Here is a 19,098-nt window from a genome sequence, read left to right as displayed (position 1 = left end):
TAGTATAAATAAGGGTAGCCACTTAGAAACAAGCAGACCAGTTAAAGTCCGTAACGTAGTTCAGTAAAAATTTGTAGAGAGAGCAGTTCAATTGAAATTTTGTCAAGCGCAGTTCAGTTAAAAATTTTTCAATGGTTCAGTTAGTTCAGTTCAGTTATTGACTTCAGTTATTCAGTTCAGTTATAGAGTTCAGTCCAGTTAGTTGAAATTTTGTCAAGAATCAGTTAAAAATTTATCGAGAGTTAACCCCTTCCCGTACCTTAGCGAGTCTGACTCGATAAAGTACGGGAAGGGGTTAATATCAAGTTCAGAAAAACAGTAGTCTTTGCGAAGCCGAGAATTATTCTAATCCTATTTTTAAGTAACGTCAAGAAGTAAAACCGAGCATTTTATTAATCGTCAACTATTCATACAGTCAGTCTTCCAATAATTATATTGACTCAGTACGATATTCCAGGAGTGCGATCGACTATACATATAAGCAGGGTGAGAAGCTAAACATTGCAACATTTTCTTCAACTTCAATTTCAATAAAACTATTCATTGACTATTATTTTCATCAATCAAGAAGATATTGAAAATATTTATTTATTCCAAGAAGACTTTAATCCTTCCCGTGCTAGTACTCCTGCAGATAGCGGGTAAGCCGAAACGTGAAATTTTATTTATCAGTCGTATTGATACGCTAGTTAACGCTACTCATACGGTTATATTAACGAATTAAAATATCAAGGATACAACAGTTTAGAAATTCAAAATAGTGCCGCGCTCTAGAAGGGTGCGACAAGTTTTTGGAATCATTCGATTCAATCGTTTTCCTTGTTTCAAAATTATCGAATGGGAGTCGAATTAATCGAAATAGTTAATAACTACTTCTGGTGACAGTAACTACCATTTTGATTTAGATATAATTCGAGAATTCTAAGATTCGACATCTAGAGTAACATATAATGGTTACGAATACCGAAGATCAAGACCAAATCGTAACAAGTGTTTCAGCTCGGAAATAAAAATAGACACTTTTTTTTAAGTCTTTGTTGATAAAAAATGATTCAAAATGTAAAAAACATTTTTGCAGTCCGTTTTTTATTTTTTCTCGTCAACCATTTGTCGCACGAAAAAGAAGTGTAATAACACGCAGTTGTCTACATCTAGTTTGTAAATTATTGTTTGACGTGTTTTGTTATACATAATCAATAATTTAAATAACTATTTTCATGTTTAAAGATCCAGTGACGCGTTTGCTTCTTACATAATCGAGCACATAATCGAGTATACATATACGTAATAAGATATAGCGAAGTTGTAAATCCAATCACGATTTCAAACAATTGTATTTATAATGTCAAGAGAAACCAATAGTAAAAACATAAACAGATAAGGGCCTGATGCCTCTATTAGATCGGTACGAAGAAATTTCTAATATAGAGACAATGTTATTAATATTTATAATTATGTTGAAATTACTCTTCCTTGCATTATAATTTATCAAAATAGTAATTAATATGGAAGTGTCTCTGGAAATGCAAATTTTCTATCTCCATCCATTCTTAGAAATAACCCGAGCGAAAAGATCTAACGACTACAAAATGCATTTTTTCAAAAATTAAGCCTCGAATAAGAAATGCTACATTGCTTTTACATAAGGAATGGTCCTTTTATCCATGTGTCCGATGCTCGCAACTAATCTGGATAGAATGAACGATCGATAGTGATAAATAAATAGGAAAACGGAATTTAATTTTAAACAAAAATACTTCACTATATATTTTGTATTTTTGTAAAAAATCAATGATTCATTTAATCTTCCGTAAAGGCACAAATATTCCTTCGCCAAAATTGAAGTATTCGTAATTTGAATTTTTATTAAGAATATGTTTAATTTACAAAAATTAACTAACGATCATTTCGCGTTTTCGTCTTCTATCCGCGATAATTTTTATTCTGCGCATTAAAGTACTGCGTAACACGTCACAAAATCAATAAAAATTAATAATAATCTTTTCCTTATGCATATAACCGCTCCTCTGTCCGCAAACTTTTATTCTTATTTGTATACTTCAATGTTTGAGAACTTTAGTGGGAAAAGTATTTTAATAAGAATAACAAATTAACTCTACAACTACGAAATAAATATATTGTCAGCTGGATAGAAGACGATCATAAGTATTTATTAACGAATACTATATCGAAGATTGGTTATTAAAAATTTCAAACAAAACGATAGATTTCTTTTCCTTCAAAGCTATGCTCGATCCTTCTTTTTTTCCAAATATGTAATCATTAATTGCAATCTATGCCGAATATGTTAAACTAATTATCTAACTGATAAAAACGGTAAAACTGATAAAAGTGGGAGGAAAGCGATGAAATCAAACGCAAGGGAGTTTCACGACGTCGAGACGCTCCTGCATACTGATATGCAGAAACCAGTTCTCTTATATAGGAACTGTGCTCATAGGTTGACTCTTAGTTTTCTTGGTAAGAGAACACAGCGCACATCGTGTCATCGCTAAACTCTGACACCTTCACCGACTACTTTACCATGGAGTATCTACCGATCGCTTTGTCTATAGTGGCAGCAGTACTCGCCGTTATTTACTACTTTACCACGAGAAATCATAATTTATTCAAGAAGCATGGAATTCTGCATATTTCACCAACGCCACTGTTTGGAAATATGGGTCCCTTGCTTAGACGGCAGTGCACCATGTACGATTTAATTCTCAAAATTTATCAATTACATCCTGAAGCAAAATATGTTGGCTTCTACGAATTTCTGACGCCTGTTCTAATGCTTCGTGATCCGGAACTGATTAAAGCTGTCACCATTAAGAATATTGAACACTTCCCAGACCATCGACCGTTCGCGTACAAGGAAGTGGACCCTTTGTTAGGGGGAATGTTATTTTGTCTGACAGGTGACCAGTGGAAGGAGCATAGAAATATGTTGTCTCCCACGTTTACTTCTAGCAAGATAAAAGGCATGTACAAACTGATGTCCGATTGCGCGGTCAAATTCGTGGACCATTTAACGAAACTGCCGGAGAACGAGCGCGAATTGGAGATGAAGAGCCTTCTGAGTAAATATACAAACGACGTGATCGCTACTTGCGTGTATGGTGTCTCCGTGGATACAATAAAGGAACCGAATAACGTATTTTACGTGTACGGTAAAATAGGCACGACGTTAATAACTTTCAAAAAATCTCTAACAACGTTGATGCACAAAAACGCACCTTGGTTAGCGAAACTCTTGCAATTTAAATACGTGGAAAGCTACGTCGAGAAATTTTTCTCTGATATCGTGACAGAGACAGTCAAAGCTAGAGAAATGACTGGCGCTCATAGATCAGACGTCATACAGCTATTGCTAGAGACTAACAAAAAGAAGGAGCCAGGAAAAGGTATGAGCGTGGAAAGTATGGCCTCTCACGCTTTCAGCTTCTTCTTCGGCGGATTTGAGGCCGTTTCCACGCAAATCAGCTTAGCGACGCACCTGTTGGCCGAGAATCCAGATGTTCAAAAAAGATTACAACAAGAAATCGACGAAGCATTGGAAAACAACAACGGGCAAATAACCTACGCTATTCTAAGCGAGATGAAGTATCTAGATGCTGTGATGAATGAATCCTTGCGACTCCATCCGGTAGCTATATTCACGGACAGGCTATGTGCTAAAGATTTCGAACTGCCACCTGCATTACCCGGTGACAAACCTTTCACGATCAAGAAAGGAATGAACGTTTGGATTCCTGTGAAAGCGATTCATCACGATCCTAAGTACTACGAAAATTCTCCGAATTTCGATCCAGACAGATTTTTAAAAAATGGAAAGATTATAAACTCGGACACGTATATGCCATTTGGTCTTGGGCCCAGAATGTGCATCGGAAACCGGTTTGCACTCACAAAGATGAAGGTATTGCTGTGTCACCTTCTTGCCAAGTGCAATGTCAAGATCGGACCGAAAACAACAACTCCGTTAGAATTCCAGAAAGGTGTGATAAACGCCACTGCAAAAAATGGATTCTGGTTGATCATTGAGCCAAGGAAACGTTCTTATCGCTTTGACCAGATTAACGGAGGTACCAATGGAATTTGTACAAATGGAATATGAAGTAAAATAACCTTTAATTTCCTTGTGTAGAAAAATTTAAGCCTTTAAAATGATACGTTTATCATACGTTCGCATCATTAAACGATTAATATCATGTAATGTACAACTTGCGAAATATAGTTCACACGTCAGAGTTTGAAAAATCAATTACTCGAGATAATCTTATACTGTAAAACACAAGAAGGTATTAAATTACACTTGTAGTATCGTACGTTACTCTGGTGCTGTCTCATCTCGAATACGCACTGGCAATATGGACGCCAAGTACTGCGAAATCCTGTTATCTTCCGGAAAATATCCAACATAATTTTCTCAGGTTTCTTGCGTACAAGAGGGGCGACCTGATGCCATATAACGATCGTGATTATTCAGCGATTATTGTCTCAATTGAATATATTGTAAGTAGAGCAGCGTAGGACTATTAACGAATTATCATTATTACGCAATATTTGGAACAACAGAATTAACTGTCCTGATCTTACAATACGAATTAACTTTAACATTCCCTCCTATGTCTTCAGCATTCAATATTATTCTATATGCCTATTCGCAAATCGACATTCGGTAACGATCTCATCAACAGAGTCTGCAGTACTGTTAACAAATACGTCGACCAACTCGACTTCCTTTATTACCCACTATCAAAATGTAAGAAGAATGCGTTTGTGAAATAATGCAATATCTTCTATCTTTGTGCGACACTGATATTGTTGTACTCTTGTATTGCGTAAAATTTTGTGAAACTTATTTTGTCAAACTTATGCATTGGAATTTGATTCTTTATCTCGTTATACTTGTAATATTTTGCTATATTATTATAAAAAAAAGTTTCTCTCCATTAATTAAAATTTGTTACTGTTATTATTATTCAGTTTATTATTATTAAACAGTTCTGTTACTTTAAAATATTACCCAAAATTGTTAAACGGTTTTATTATTTTCAAAGAATCGGTGTGTTATTTAACCCTATCCCTAAAACTGAAGTATTCCTACTTTAAACTCTTATTAGGAATATATTTAACCTTGAAAAATTATGTGACATCTAAAACCTGCGTTATGGTATTGCAAGTTCAGTCCATTGATACAAATATCAACAATACTACTTTCTTTCCCCAAACGAAGCAATATAGTTACGTATGTATAAATTGCACGGAGCATGTACAATTTAATATCGTGATAGCATTCCTGTTACAATACCATCATAATGTAATATAAATATCGTTCTGATTTATTTCGTTCGTATGTAGTTTTAAATTGAGATGACCGAATTAGATAAATCATCCTGTATATTGATTTATTGCCTGACAGAAAATCAGATTCTCGGCAAATCACAATGCAAGGTATAATATGCTCAATGGAATAATTTATCAACGGTAGTTGCTTTCATAATAAATTTCCGATTCGACCGAAACTCTTGATTAACGATTAACAATTGATTTCACCTTACCTAAGGAATTCTTGTTCGTGAATTCTTTTTAGGAATTTTATAAATAATCTCGCGAGTTAACGACGGATAAAGGACGGCATAACAAATATGTTTTATGATATTGTACGGTCTTGTAATGTCGAGTAATCGTGTACACTGTTACGCATGGCACAGAAACACCAGCGATCTAAACCATACCAGCGTATCAGCGTTCGCATGTACTTAACCTTGTTTCAGAGAGTTGCGTCTGGCAAACTAGTGTCGAAACGCGCATCAAAGTCCAATGCAAAAATCACACGGCGGATGCCGCACCGGGCAGGAGTTCATCAAACATCAAGAGATAGATGAACGAGTTCATAGATCATCGAGTCCAAACTTGCTTAAAATACCAAAAACAAATTCTTGACTTTTATCACTGCTGCTTTGAACCACTATATTCGTATCTGCGACTTTTCTTTGGAAACATTGTCAATTCCATACGAAGAAATCCTCTCATCGTTCGGGCATAACGGTACATATTTCAATACATATACATACACATCAAAACATCTTATTGATTAGATTATTCGATTTCGTTGATAGGACAAACGCTTCTTTTCAATAAATTATTCGTTTATGTGTGTATAAATATTCTAAATATATTGAATATCTCAAATCTGTTATAAAATATTTGAATTTTTCTATTTCACGATTCAATACTTCCACTATGCCTTAACGTACTCCAATTATTCACATAGAAATTTATGTCAACGCATTGTCCACAAGATGATGTCACCGTGAACAATGATTTTATTCCAGTCGTAACTTTAAAATCATTTAATTCAGCAACTTTTAAATTAGTCGAAACATCCGTACGAAAATTTACAGCTAGATTAAATATTGTTATTTTTACACATTACGATGTAATTATTTGTCATAAACCATGCACTATCGTTCGACAATTAGTCTAAAGACAATCAGATAGGTTAGCCAACTCGTCAATCGATCCGGCTGATACAATAAAACAAAAATGAGTGTCAATCAAAGATAGCTGTAAGAAAACGTAAAGCTTCGAACGCTTGGTCACGTGGTTTTCGTAGTTTTCGTCAACCTGGGTTCTAGGAAGAGGAAACGAAAATACTCTAGGGTACCGTAAATTAAGCCTTCTCCAGTATTGCGTAGCGTCATAAGCTAGAAGGCTCCGAAAAAGATTTGCGACTGCAATGTATAGGATATTCCATAATGCATTATACAATTATCAACGTTTAAATAAGCCGACAAACGTTTAAGAGATACTTTACGCATTTCCTACCTTCGCTAAATAAATCATGGTGATTTTTACGAAATACAGATTTCATCTTTTTCGTTTTTGCTTACGTAACGTTAAAGATTAGGGAATTGACTACGCTTGAGACATTCTTGCGTATCAGAATATAGACGTGTCCTCTTACTTATTTATGTATATAGCTACGCGATAAATTGATCGACCTTTAGTTATTCGGAAAGGCCGACACAGCAAACATCGTGTCGGAAGTGAAATTCTGATAGTGGTTGTGGTATATTCGAATGGAGTATCTGTCCCTTGGTCTGTTTTTGATAGCGATACTGATCGCTATCTACTACTGTGCCACGAAGAATCATAATTTATTCAAGAAACATGGAATCCTGCACATTCCACCGATGCCACTGTTTGGAAATATGGGATCCTTCTTCGCAAAACGGTCCACCTTGCAAGACACCATTCTGGAAGCTTATGAACTTCATCCTGAAGCGAAATATGTTGGCATATACGAGTCACTCACGCCTATCATAGTACTCCGCGATCTCGACTTGATCAAGTCCGTCAACATGAAGAATTTCGATCATTTTACCGACCATCGTAACTTTGTCTTCAAGGACATGGACCCTATATTTGCCGGAATGCTGTTTTCTATGAAAGGCGAGCAATGGAAGGAGCAAAGGAGCATATTGTCACTCGCGTTTACTTCCAATAAGATAAAGGATATGTTCAATCTGATGTCCGAGTGTGCTACCAGATACGCAAACTATTTGTCGAATCTAGCGGAGAATGAGCGTGAAATGGAGATGAGGGATCTGCTGACTAAATATACCAACGACGTAATCGCCACCTGCGTCTACGGTGTATCTGTCGACACCATAAAAAATCCGAAGAACGTATTTTACACGTACGGCAAATCGACCACGTTCACTAGTTTCAAAAAAGATATGGCAATGTTGGCGCAAAGGAACCTACCCTGGCTGGCGAAGCTCCTCCAGCTCAGATTTCTGGAGAAACATATAGCGAAATTTTTTACCGAACAAGTGATCAACACGATCGAGGAAAGGAAACAGAATGGCACTTATCGATCAGATATTCTACAACTATTCATAGATGTAAACGACAAGAAGGGTCCAGGAAAAGGTATGAGCACGGAAAACATGGTTAATCACGCTTTTAGCTTATTCTTTGGTGGAACTGATTCCGTTGCAACGCAGACGAGTTTTTTGTTCTACCTTCTAGCCGAAAATCCAGAGATTTTGAAAAGACTACAGGAGGAAATCGACGAAACGTTGGAAAATAATAACGGACAATTGACTTACGATGCCATACAGAAGATGAAGTACTTGGATGCCATGATCAACGAAGCGATGAGATTGCAACCAATTACCGTATTCTTGGATAGACTATGCGTGAAAGATTTCGAGCTGCCACCAGCCTTACCTGGTGAAAAACCTTTCACCGTAAAAGCAGGAATGAACATCTGGATACCTGTTGACGCGATTCACCACGATCCCAAGCACTACGAAAATCCGCAGAAATTCGATCCGGATAGATTCCTCGAGAATGGAAAGAAGATCATAAATTCGGGGGCGTTTATGCCGTTTGGTCTCGGTCCCAGAATCTGCATCGGCAATCGGTTCGCGTTAACAGAGATAAAGGTATTACTGTGTCACATTCTCGCCAAGTGCAACGTCAAGATTGGATCGAAGATGTTGCTTCCGTTGCAATATGAGGAAGGTGTGATAACCGCCTATGCTAAGAATGGATTTTGGCTGAATGTTGAGCCCAGAGAAAATTCTTACTGCACATCTCAAACTAATGGAACGACAAAACATTTGAGCAATGGAAATTGTAGAAATTGAATTTGCGAATGAGTGATCTTTAATGCGGTTAAAATCTTCTTTGCGTACGGAGTAGTGTTTTCTAGTTAACTCTATGTCGGCGGACGTCACGCCGAATCAGTCGTAATTCACGTGATCCATACGTTGGCTCAATTTTGTTTGGAGCATACTGAAGATGTTTTGTAACATGAGCCTGGCCCCTTCCTCTCCATTAGCGATAAGAAAACTCTCGTACTATCTCGATAACAAGGACAGAAAAGACATGTTGGAGTAAAAAAAATTTACTGCGAATCCAGCGGCGCAGCGTCCGTCTTTCGAATGTTAATACTAATACTGACTAAAGTTTGCTATTTATTTTACTTAATGTAATATAAGCAAAATAAAAAGTTTCTTATATAATTCGTTATCTGATTGATTATTCGCTCGTGCTTCGAAAGATTAATATTGTGTAATGAACAATTTACTGAATATAATTGTTTTGTTAGAGTTTGACAACAAAATATTCTGTTTTTTAGCAAGTTTATGACGTAATTGAAACATTAAGTTCAGAAAATTCGTTTGACATAAATACAGAATGAAATAAATTCAAAGATGCGTGGACATACATATAACATATGTATACTAACTATTACATGAAAAAAGTTCTTTAATGAAAGAAAAATATCATGGACTAAGTAAAAAAAGTGACTAATCATGACGAGTAAACAGATAAATAGAATGTTTGACACTTGCGGAAGGAAAATATTGTAATCGAGGAAGTATTGTTTCGGATAGTTTGAAAAGTAATGTTAATTTTTATTCCGCATGTGAGATTTAACAGAAGCACAAATTTACTGCGTAATTATACATCGTTTATATGTAAATTATATGTATGAATATGAGTTATAATTTTTACAATAAACAATAGTCTTCAAAGCGATAAAAGTATATGTTATACATTAATAAAAGTGTTAACACTATTTCATGTTTCGATAATTGGTGCAATTTATTATAACTGTAATTTATTTGCCATAGTTTTATCGTAGGACATATACCACTGCGAAGATGAAGAGGAAAGAAAGATAGAAGAAGAGCAAGAAAACTAAGATTCCTTTTCCCTTTTAGCCATCGTTTCGCGCCTTTTTCCACTAAAACGACAAGACAATACACTGCTTGAATCCACCCTTACGATCTTCAGTTCATTAATTCTGACCAAAAGCCGGTCTTGATGGTGTTGGTTCGATCGCTAACCTTCGGTCTTGGAGCTTTCCTTTTCATCCCTTCCACGCACTCGCCGTAGCTAAAGTGAATTACATTAGAGGGGAGAGGGTAGTTTTATCGAGTCAACCTGCTAGATATTTCCTAAGGCACCTAAGGGTCGTTGGATCGGAAACGGGTCCTTTAACAACGACCAACCTTCCGAAGAAGTTGCACGATAATCTGCACTGAACCAAAGTGCTTCCCCGTTTCGTCGAATATAACTTGTTGATCGTTTATGAAAATATTCGTTGCGTTGTTTCCTATCTCGGCCAACTCCGTTGCTATTGTTAACTATGTATCTAGTTATTATTGCTAACTTCGTTTGGCTTTTGTTAATGTTTTCTAGTCGAGTGTTGGTTTAGATTAATTTCCGAAGAAATTTCATGATAAATGTGCGTGGTTCTCGTTGTATGGTCATTCGTAAGGAACAGAGATTTTATTACGACATTGTTGTTGCTGTAGTATTATACCGTTGAAGGTCATAATAAAATGATTGTAGGTAATATAGAGATTTATTATAACGTTATCTAAGGATATTGTACGTTATTAACATTAGCCATGCGAGAAAATAACTCTTAATAAAATATTTATCTTTCATCAATGTGCTCTTCATCGAAGAGATTTCCATATCTGAGTTTCGTTTCGTATCTTTTCAATAGTCGTCATCGTTAGTTCAATTAAAGATTGCCACGTCGTTGCATTGTTAATTATCTTCGAAGAAAAACTGTCACTGATAACTTTATTCCTTTAAAAGTTACAACTATATAGCTTCATACAAAATACTTTTCGCAATCTAATCTAGCGATATTCAAGTTCCTTGTAAGCTACTCGGGTGTTTTCTAAAAATGTTCGTATGGTGTCAAAGAGGACATATAAGTTGTTTATTTTTTTTTTTTTTTTTTTTTATATAATGATACGATTTGATGCGGGTACAACCGCGTACTTATTATCGACAGGTCAATTAATTCATTGCGTATATTCACAATAAGTCCTCTTTTGAATTGTGGCGACACTCGACAACAAATACCACCACTCGACATTAACTAGTGTCGGACGATGGCAGCGCAGTGGTTAGCACCTTAGATTACGAATGTTCGGGACCCGGGTTCAAATCCCGGCGATCAGAGTCCGATTTTTCTTCTACGCATCAAAAATGGAAGAAAAACCAGCAGTATCTCATCAGCGACTTCTACAGCCAACAGCTACAATTATCACGGACAACTTACACCTCAGAATATTTATAAATAGAATGATCGTTCAATGAAATTCAAAGTAATTTCAATTGAAGATCCCACAATCGCTTCAAATGGACATCGACGGTCGTTTAGAATTGAAATCCCCGGTTTGAAATTATGTGATAAATTACAGTCTACGATCGTTCCAACGTTTAGCCTTGAACCTTGTAATCATTCCAAATTGAACAAGCGGAATAAGACAGAGGAAATCGGACAACAACCACAAACTTTCGCATCTAGAAACTATAACATAATAGACCTAAGATTATCTTCGGAGGACAAAACCTTTAGAATGACCCAATCATTTAATAAATTTAATGAATATTCATTGTTTTTCCTCTGTTGTGTTTCAAGAAGTTATAAAAAGAAATGATCATACGTATTTAATCGCCACAGCTACCGATCAGAACTCTGTCTAAGACAAAGTTCACGATTCCCAGAAAGTCGAATATCAAATCCATGAAAGTTCGCAGCATATTATCACAATTTCTTGAACCACGAGAATGAAGAAGTAGATCACAATTAAGTTGATGCGATATCCGCATGATATTGTGACGAGCAACCAGCTCGTGATGTAGCAGCTTATATATACGCGGGAACTCGCTCATTAAAGCAACATTCACAAGGTCGTATGGCGTCTTTGCCACTAGCCGATCACGTAGTAGAATATATTACACATACGACTGTTATACGTATCTCGACTCCATGTTACGTGCTGGACATGCAGAGACGATGCTGACGCATCAGGCCAGGATAATTGAGATGGACGCGTAACACGTATCCATTATATGACCAAGAACACGCCACGATTCGATCCTCCTTTTCATTTTTTCTCCGATTCGTTCCGCTGAAATACGAACAGGTTAGACGATGGCGGAAGAATTTTCTGGGATACCCAAAAAATTCTTCTCTATCTCTTTGGCTTTTTCCCCCTTATTTACGATCACGCGGGAAGGTTGGAGAAAGAAGTAGAGAACCTCCAAAACTAAGATACATCGGTGCTTAACGGAAATTAACTCGTAAAAATAATACAATAAATAAAGAAAATCGATAAAAAGGATTGAAATGTACCTTAGGTATAAACACAAAGTTGATCGAAGACTTCTTTAACATCTTTGAACGAAGATATCGTTTTTTTCGTATCGTTTAATGTTCAGGAAAGGCAATCGTATATAGAATCTTTTCTCTATCAGAAAGAACTTTGGAGCCCCAGACGGAGGATGCTATCGTTAATTATTTAGTTTACGCTACCTGAAACTTGAAATTTGTGAAACTAGGACGAAGTATGGTATGGACAGTATGGTATTATCTTAAAAACAATAATGTAATCTTAGTAACAATCGATTATAGATTAGAATTATAAATTCTATTTCCCAATACAAACTTGTATTTATTTATTTTGTTCCTCTATTTAAACCCAAAATATTCTTATTCCAAATATTAATTTTGTTTAATCATATTATATTATAACAGATACATTTATCTAAATAATAAAATGTATATAAATGTTAGTATACAGAGAAAATCTCGTAAACACGTATAAAGGAAAAAAAGCTATAAAACATCGATCGAGTTATTAGATCATTAGATCTGTATTATCTATGTATTAGATCATCCGTCGAGCATTTGGCAAACCAGCTGGATAAGAGTACGCTTGTAGAACATTAGTAACGATTATTTTCTATAAATTCTACAAAATCATATTAATCATAAAGATCGTATCAATAGAAAATCATTCGACAAAATACTAAAATCGCTTAAAGTTATGAAAATTTAACGATGTTTTAACACAATTAAATAAAACAAGATGTACTTCATCTCCGCAAAAATCACTACGTTCTTCGTTGTTAAATAGAATTATTTTCAATTTGTTGATTTTAAATATAGATATCTAAGAGTGTTTCCCTGTTCGAACAAAAGAGAAATCGTTGAGCCGAAACTTTGTACAATTCATATATTTTATGCGTTACAATGAAAATATTATATGAAAGCTTTTTATTTCTCTATACACTTTGAATACCCCAAGTATATGTGTTTTTCACTTTCTTTTGCGAAACAAGCATCTCGATTCTTAATACTTCGAAATCAAGTGACGATGCGAATAACTAAATATAAACGTTTGAAGTGACGTGTTCAACTCGAAGCCTTTGGTTCTGATTTCTGGTTTACCGTCGATCTTATCGAATTGAATATATCGAAAAAATATACGTAGATATTTTCAAACGAAAGTTCGGAAGATTGATATTACAAACATCGTATATGACTTAATTGTCTGGATGTCTATCAGGAATCTTCTCGATAAACATCGTCGTTCCTGGAACCGTAATTTTCTCGACCTCGCCTTTCTTTATGTTTCTCGGTTGAATGTTAAACCAGAATCCATTCTCTGACGTCATAGCAAATCCTTTCTTGTTCAATTTCAGCGGTATAGAAGTCTTGGCGCACGGTGTGAGGTTACACTTAGCAAAAATATAGAACAACAAAACTTTCGCCTCCAATATCGCGAATCTGTTACCGATACACATTCTAGGTCCCAATCCAAAGGTAAAGAGCGAACTGGAGTTGGACATCTGTGTCGCATCGCTGTAGAATCTATCAGGATTGAATTTGTTTGGCTCTGGATAATTCTGTGGATCACGCTGAATTCCATAAATCGGTATCCATACGCATTCATTTTCTTGGACGATGTAGGGTTTTTTTCCTGGCAAATGTGGCGGTAATTCGAACGGTTTTACGCAAAGTCTATCGACAGCCACGATGGTTGGGTACATCCTAAGACTCTCGAGAATGACAGCGTCCAGATACTTCATGTCGTTGATAGCCTCGTACGTGGCTTCGCCCTTACAATCCTCCAAAACCTGATCGATTTCGTCTTGCAATCTCCTCTGAACTTCCTCGTTCACTCCAACCTCGTAAGCAGCGAAGCACATCAGAGTAGAGGTGCTTTCGAATCCACCAAAGAAGAAGACGAACGCCTGGGCAGTCATATCTTCGATGGTCAGCTGCTTTTCTGGGGCTAATTTCCCTCTCGTTTCCATCATCAGCTGAAGCATATCCGGACGAACGATACCTTTCTCGTCTCTGGTCTTTATCGTAGTAGCCACCAAGTCTTGGAAAAAATCCACGATCTGCTTCTTAATTATCCTGATATTTAATGCTCTAGCTATCCAGGGCAAGCTTCTTACAATGAAAAACTTGATGGATTGCGATCTTCCAAAATGAGTAGCCTCTCTACCGTACACGTAAAAATTGTTCTTCGGGTCCTTTATCGAGTTCACGTTAATGCCAAAGGCACAAGTAGCGATTACGTCGTTGGTATATTTGGTGAACGAATCTTTTAACTCCAAAGTAGTCTGGTCGGCAGGCAAAGAAGCGAAATAATCGCCGTATTCCTTAGCGCATTCACGCATTAGTACGAACATCGCCTTCATCTTGCTTGACGTGAAGGCTGGACTCAACGTGTTTCGCACTTCCTTCCATCTATCGCCACGAAGGGCAAATAAATTCTTACCAAACAGGGGATCTCTATCTACGTTATCGAAGGATCTGTGATCTGGGAAATGATCGAAGTTCTTCACGGTGATCGACTTGAGCAATTCGAGATCTCGAATCATAACTATGGGTGAGGAGAAGTCGAAAAAACCGATGTACTTCGAATCAGGAAACGCCTGGTATATTTTTTCAACCGTCTCGGCGAACGAGATTCGTTGAAGTATGGCCTCCCAAATGCTTCCTAATAGCGGGACGTAACTGTAGTAAGGAATCCCGCGTTTCTCAAAGAAATCGTAGGTCCTAGTGATTCTGTAATAAGCTACCGCGATTACGGCGACCACCGCCGCGATTATTGGCCACCAGTTTATTTCCATCGTTATTTTCAACACTTCTACTGGGTATTCACTGGTATAACACCACACAACCACCTACCAAAGAATTAGATCATTGTTTTTCTTTAAAGAGGTTCGACTTTCGATCGGTAATCACGAGAAAAGCTTATGTTTGATTCGATGTTAAGAAAAAGCTTAGAAGCTGTCAACGTATATGGATACTCCAATGTGAGAGAGTGGCCGAACACGCGATTAAATGATGCTTATGCTAGAGCGCTGCGTACGTACTGACTGGCTATGACGGGTTGATGCAACTGTTAATAGCCGTCGGGCTATTTATGCTAGAGCGTGCAAACATTTGTATTATGTATGTGAGATAATAAGTCTTATCAAACTTCTGTGTATTTCTCAACTGTGTATTCTTTGAATATTTCTTATTTCTATATACCGTTTAGCGATATGATGTTATAGAAATTATTGCTGATTTAGTCGTCAACTATGCTTTATTATTTTAGTTTTTATCTGTCTAATAGGTAAATATATCTTATCGAATATAGATGTCCTTCGTGCATTTGTATGTTTATACATTGTTTCGCGTTATCATCGCTTTTTTACTTATTAGACTACATAAAAATGAGTCATAATCGTCTTTATTTTTATGCCACTATTCCTTTGAAAATTCCTCGACAAGAAAAATTTTCTTAATCACAATTATGCGAATAAATTAAGATGATCGAAGAAAAAATGGATATTATTCTCGGATAATATTTGAATTTCCTATGCTGTATTTGAAACTTTTCTATATTTTCTTTCCCAAAGAATTATGATTTAACGTAATATAAAATCGTATAAATTTTGTGAATACGAAATAACGTGGTTAATGCAGAGATTCGGTGAGAATAATTAAACGACGAATATATGAAACTTGACGCTATAATATAGAAACCGAAACAATGTCTAAAGTATATTTAATATATTTTTTTGCCAAAATTTCGTACGTATTATACTGTACAAAAATGAAAGAAAGTAAGGATATTCTTCGATAAACCGCGAAATATGATAAACGTAAAACTTCAAAGTATAGAGAAATCTGCACTACTGTCCTTTCTCTTTTGTCTAATTTAATATCCTAATATAAATTCGAATCATTTCATATTTGGCGAAATTAATATCTCGTCAAATCAAACACGTATTTCTTTGTAAAACTTTCCTAAATGTTATTGAAAAATTGAAATTTTTTTATACTTTCGAAAAGTGAGATATTCGGTTCGGAATATGCGCGGAAAATTTCATACGGAAATTTGAAATATTGACGAAGTTAAAGCAGTACAAAGTCACGTAAGTGCAATTTCAGAAGCATTGTATCATAAAACTATATTTATGATATTGATTGTCGTGAAAACTAATTATTCAATTAACTGCAAGCTTTACATGCACACATAAAAGTATGTACATTCTTCTATGGGCACGTAAGAATGGATCATAAAATCTATTATGTTAAAATTTTTTGCGAGAACAAAAAAAAAAATTGTATTGTTTCACTTTATTCTTCTTTTAATTATATCTTGTTTATTTATCGATTCTTTTATCAGTGATAATAACAGATATGTTACAATTTTATACGATATACATACTTTTGAGGTCGTTTAGGCTTACACGAACATTTCTACCATTTAAGTATACATAAGTATAGATATACATAATTAGGTATATATAAGTATACTGCTATCGAACCAGTTAACCATTTTCACTGCTAATAAGTTTTATATATTGTTAGATTTTTCACCGGGGCTGTAAATACTTTTAAGATTTCTATATTCAAGCTTTTTTAAATTACGTGAATCTTATTGGTTGTCTAAACCTGCGCGTTATTCACTTTATGTATACTAATGGTTTTCACTCGTATATACAGAAAGATATTTAGTAATATTGTTGCTTGTCTGATAAAAATTCGTAATAAAATATACGCTTCAAATTTACATCAAAGAGACCACGATGCTATATCAGGTCTGTAAATATGAAACCGGAATTTGCCTATAGATGGCCCTAGCTGATAATGTAGTTATCACTAAATTGCGTCATTGATGCCAAAAGTCTTTGTTGACATCTCACAAATATTTTCGACTCAGAACAATACAAGTTTCATACAACAGCATAGTTTGTAATAGCGTTGAACATGTCGAATTTTATGCCTGGAAACTACGATTTGCGGACAGCATTGATTTTCTGTTACCATTTGAAGAAAACTGCTGCAGAATCGCATCGAATGCTTGTCGAAGCTTACGGTGAGCATGCTCTTGGTAAATCACAGTGCTTTGAGTGGTTTAAAAAATTCAGAAGTGGCAATTTTGACGTGAGGAACGAAGAACGTGGAACGTGGAACGTGATCTATTATGAGCTGTTAAAACCTGGCGAAACCGTTAATACTGAGCGCTACCGACAACAAATGATCTATTTGAATCAAGCTTTGCGTGAAAAACGACCAGAATATCAAAAAAGGCAACACAAAGTAATTTTGCTTCATGATAATGCACCATCACATACAGCAAAACCGGTCAAGGAAACCGGAAAGGATTTTAGTTGGGAAATACTTTCGCACGTGGCTTACTCGCCAGACAGATTTATTTGCATCGATGGGACACGCACTTTCTGACCAGCACTTCACTTCTTACGAAAATGTACGAAAATGGCTCGATGACTGGTTTGACTCAAAAGAGCGACAGTTTCTTTGGCGTGGCATCCACCAATTGCCTATCCGCAACCAAAATCCATTTTTCGCCGTAAGAAACACTCCTCTCGTCTTCATTTCCATAGGCATCGTCGTCTCAGAACAAACTTCGAGCCGGCAACGGGCAAAAATATGGAACAATGCGACTTTAGTCTCCATTAACGCGAACCTTTTGGCGATACAATTTCTCGGGCCCATGCCAAATGGTAAATACGCTCCGCTGTTAACGAGATTACTCCTCTTATCCAAAAATTGATCTGGATCGAAGGTATTCGGTTTCTCAAAATATTTTGGATCACGTTGGATCGCGTAGATCGGCAACCACAGATGAGAGCCTTCATTCATTACGTATGGTTTCGCTCCTGGCAGAACTGAAGGTAGTTCGAATGATTTCGAGCATTCTCGATCAGTGATAGGTATAATTGGATACATTCTCAGTGTCTCGTTGATCACAACGTCGAGATGCTCTAAACGACTGTTGAACATTTCGAAAGTGAGCTCCCTGCTGGAATCGGCCAAAACGCAATCGATTTCGGCATGCAGTCTTTCCTGAACCTCGGGATTCACAGCCACTTCATGAGCAGCAAAGCATAATAGTCCGGACGTAGTCTCGAAGCCTCCAAAAAAGAAGATAAATGTCTGGGCAGTGATATCATCGACGGTGAGATCCTTTCCCGAGCCTAATTTACCTTTGGTCTCCATCATCAGCTGAATAAAATCTGGTCTGACTATTCCTTTCTTTTCTCTGACTTTGATGCTATCAGATACCACTTGTTTGAAGAAACCCGTCACTTTTCTGCTTAATAACGTTATACCAAATCTTCTGGCTAATCCTGGAAATATTTTTATCACAATAAGTTTGAGAATTGATAAGCTGTGAATATCTAAAGCCTCTCTGCCTAAAGTATAAAATTTATTTTTTCGATCGGCCAATGAATCGATCACGATACCAAAAGCACACGTCGTGAACACGTCGTTGGCATAGCTGGTGAAGATGTCCTTCATCTCTACCACGTTCTCATTCGCCGGAAGGGTTGACAAATATTTTGCCACGTTTACAGCGGTCTCGGACATCAATTGAAACATGGATCTCATCTTACTGGAGCTGAAGTGAATAACTTACTGGAATGAATAACGAACTGATGTTTCTCCACCTATCATCACGGAGTAGCAGGAGATTACTGCTGAAGAAGCTGTCTATTTGTTCGTTGATGAAATTTCGATGGTTCCGAAAATAGTCGAAATTTTTTATGGTAATGGATTTGATCAACTCTTCATCGCGAATCATCAAGACCGGTGTCATTCTGTTGTAGAGTCCCACGTATTTCGCGTCTGGTATCAGATTATAAATTTCCTGAACCACAGTTGTGAATGACTATCGCGTTAATATCGACTCCCATGTGCTACCTAGTAAAGGAAATGAG

General features: G+C 36.3%; 4 protein-coding genes across 4 annotated transcripts; 2 read left to right on the top strand and 2 right to left on the bottom strand.

Moving 5' to 3' along the window:
- Positions 1 to 2,446: 2,446 nt before the first annotated feature.
- LOC126923338 (cytochrome P450 9e2-like) lies at positions 2,447 to 4,754 on the top strand. Its single transcript, XM_050736703.1, has one exon. The coding sequence runs from the start codon at positions 2,546 to 2,548 to the stop codon at positions 4,118 to 4,120; it is 1,575 nt and encodes a 524-aa protein (XP_050592660.1). The 5' UTR covers positions 2,447 to 2,545; the 3' UTR covers positions 4,121 to 4,754.
- Positions 4,755 to 4,838: 84 nt separating this feature from the next.
- LOC126923337 (cytochrome P450 9e2-like) lies at positions 4,839 to 10,116 on the top strand. The gene has a single exon (XM_050736701.1). The coding sequence runs from the start codon at positions 7,092 to 7,094 to the stop codon at positions 8,667 to 8,669; it is 1,578 nt and encodes a 525-aa protein (XP_050592658.1). The 5' UTR covers positions 4,839 to 7,091; the 3' UTR covers positions 8,670 to 10,116.
- A 493-nt stretch (positions 10,117 to 10,609) lies between these two features.
- On the bottom strand, positions 10,610 to 15,269 carry LOC126923336 (cytochrome P450 9e2-like). The gene has a single exon (XM_050736700.1). It carries the CDS (start codon positions 14,986 to 14,988, stop codon positions 13,387 to 13,389), a length of 1,602 nt encoding a protein of 533 aa, XP_050592657.1. The 5' UTR covers positions 14,989 to 15,269; the 3' UTR covers positions 10,610 to 13,386.
- A 1,597-nt stretch (positions 15,270 to 16,866) lies between these two features.
- On the bottom strand, positions 16,867 to 18,862 carry LOC126923659 (cytochrome P450 9e2-like). Its single transcript, XM_050737344.1, has 3 exons — positions 18,364 to 18,862; positions 17,698 to 18,291; positions 16,867 to 16,886 (listed from the first exon to the last, which is right to left on the bottom strand). The coding sequence occupies exons 1-3, from the start codon at positions 18,767 to 18,769 to the stop codon at positions 16,867 to 16,869; spliced, it is 1,020 nt and encodes a 339-aa protein (XP_050593301.1). The 5' UTR covers positions 18,770 to 18,862.
- Between the last annotated feature and the right edge of the window lie 236 nt (positions 18,863 to 19,098).

The sequence above is a fragment of the Bombus affinis genome, chromosome 13 (genome assembly GCF_024516045.1).
Source record: "Bombus affinis isolate iyBomAffi1 chromosome 13, iyBomAffi1.2, whole genome shotgun sequence".
Classification (NCBI taxonomy): domain Eukaryota; kingdom Metazoa; phylum Arthropoda; class Insecta; order Hymenoptera; family Apidae; genus Bombus; species Bombus affinis.
The sequence above is the reverse complement of the archived record's forward strand: the minus strand, read 5'-3'. Positions and strand labels throughout refer to the sequence as shown.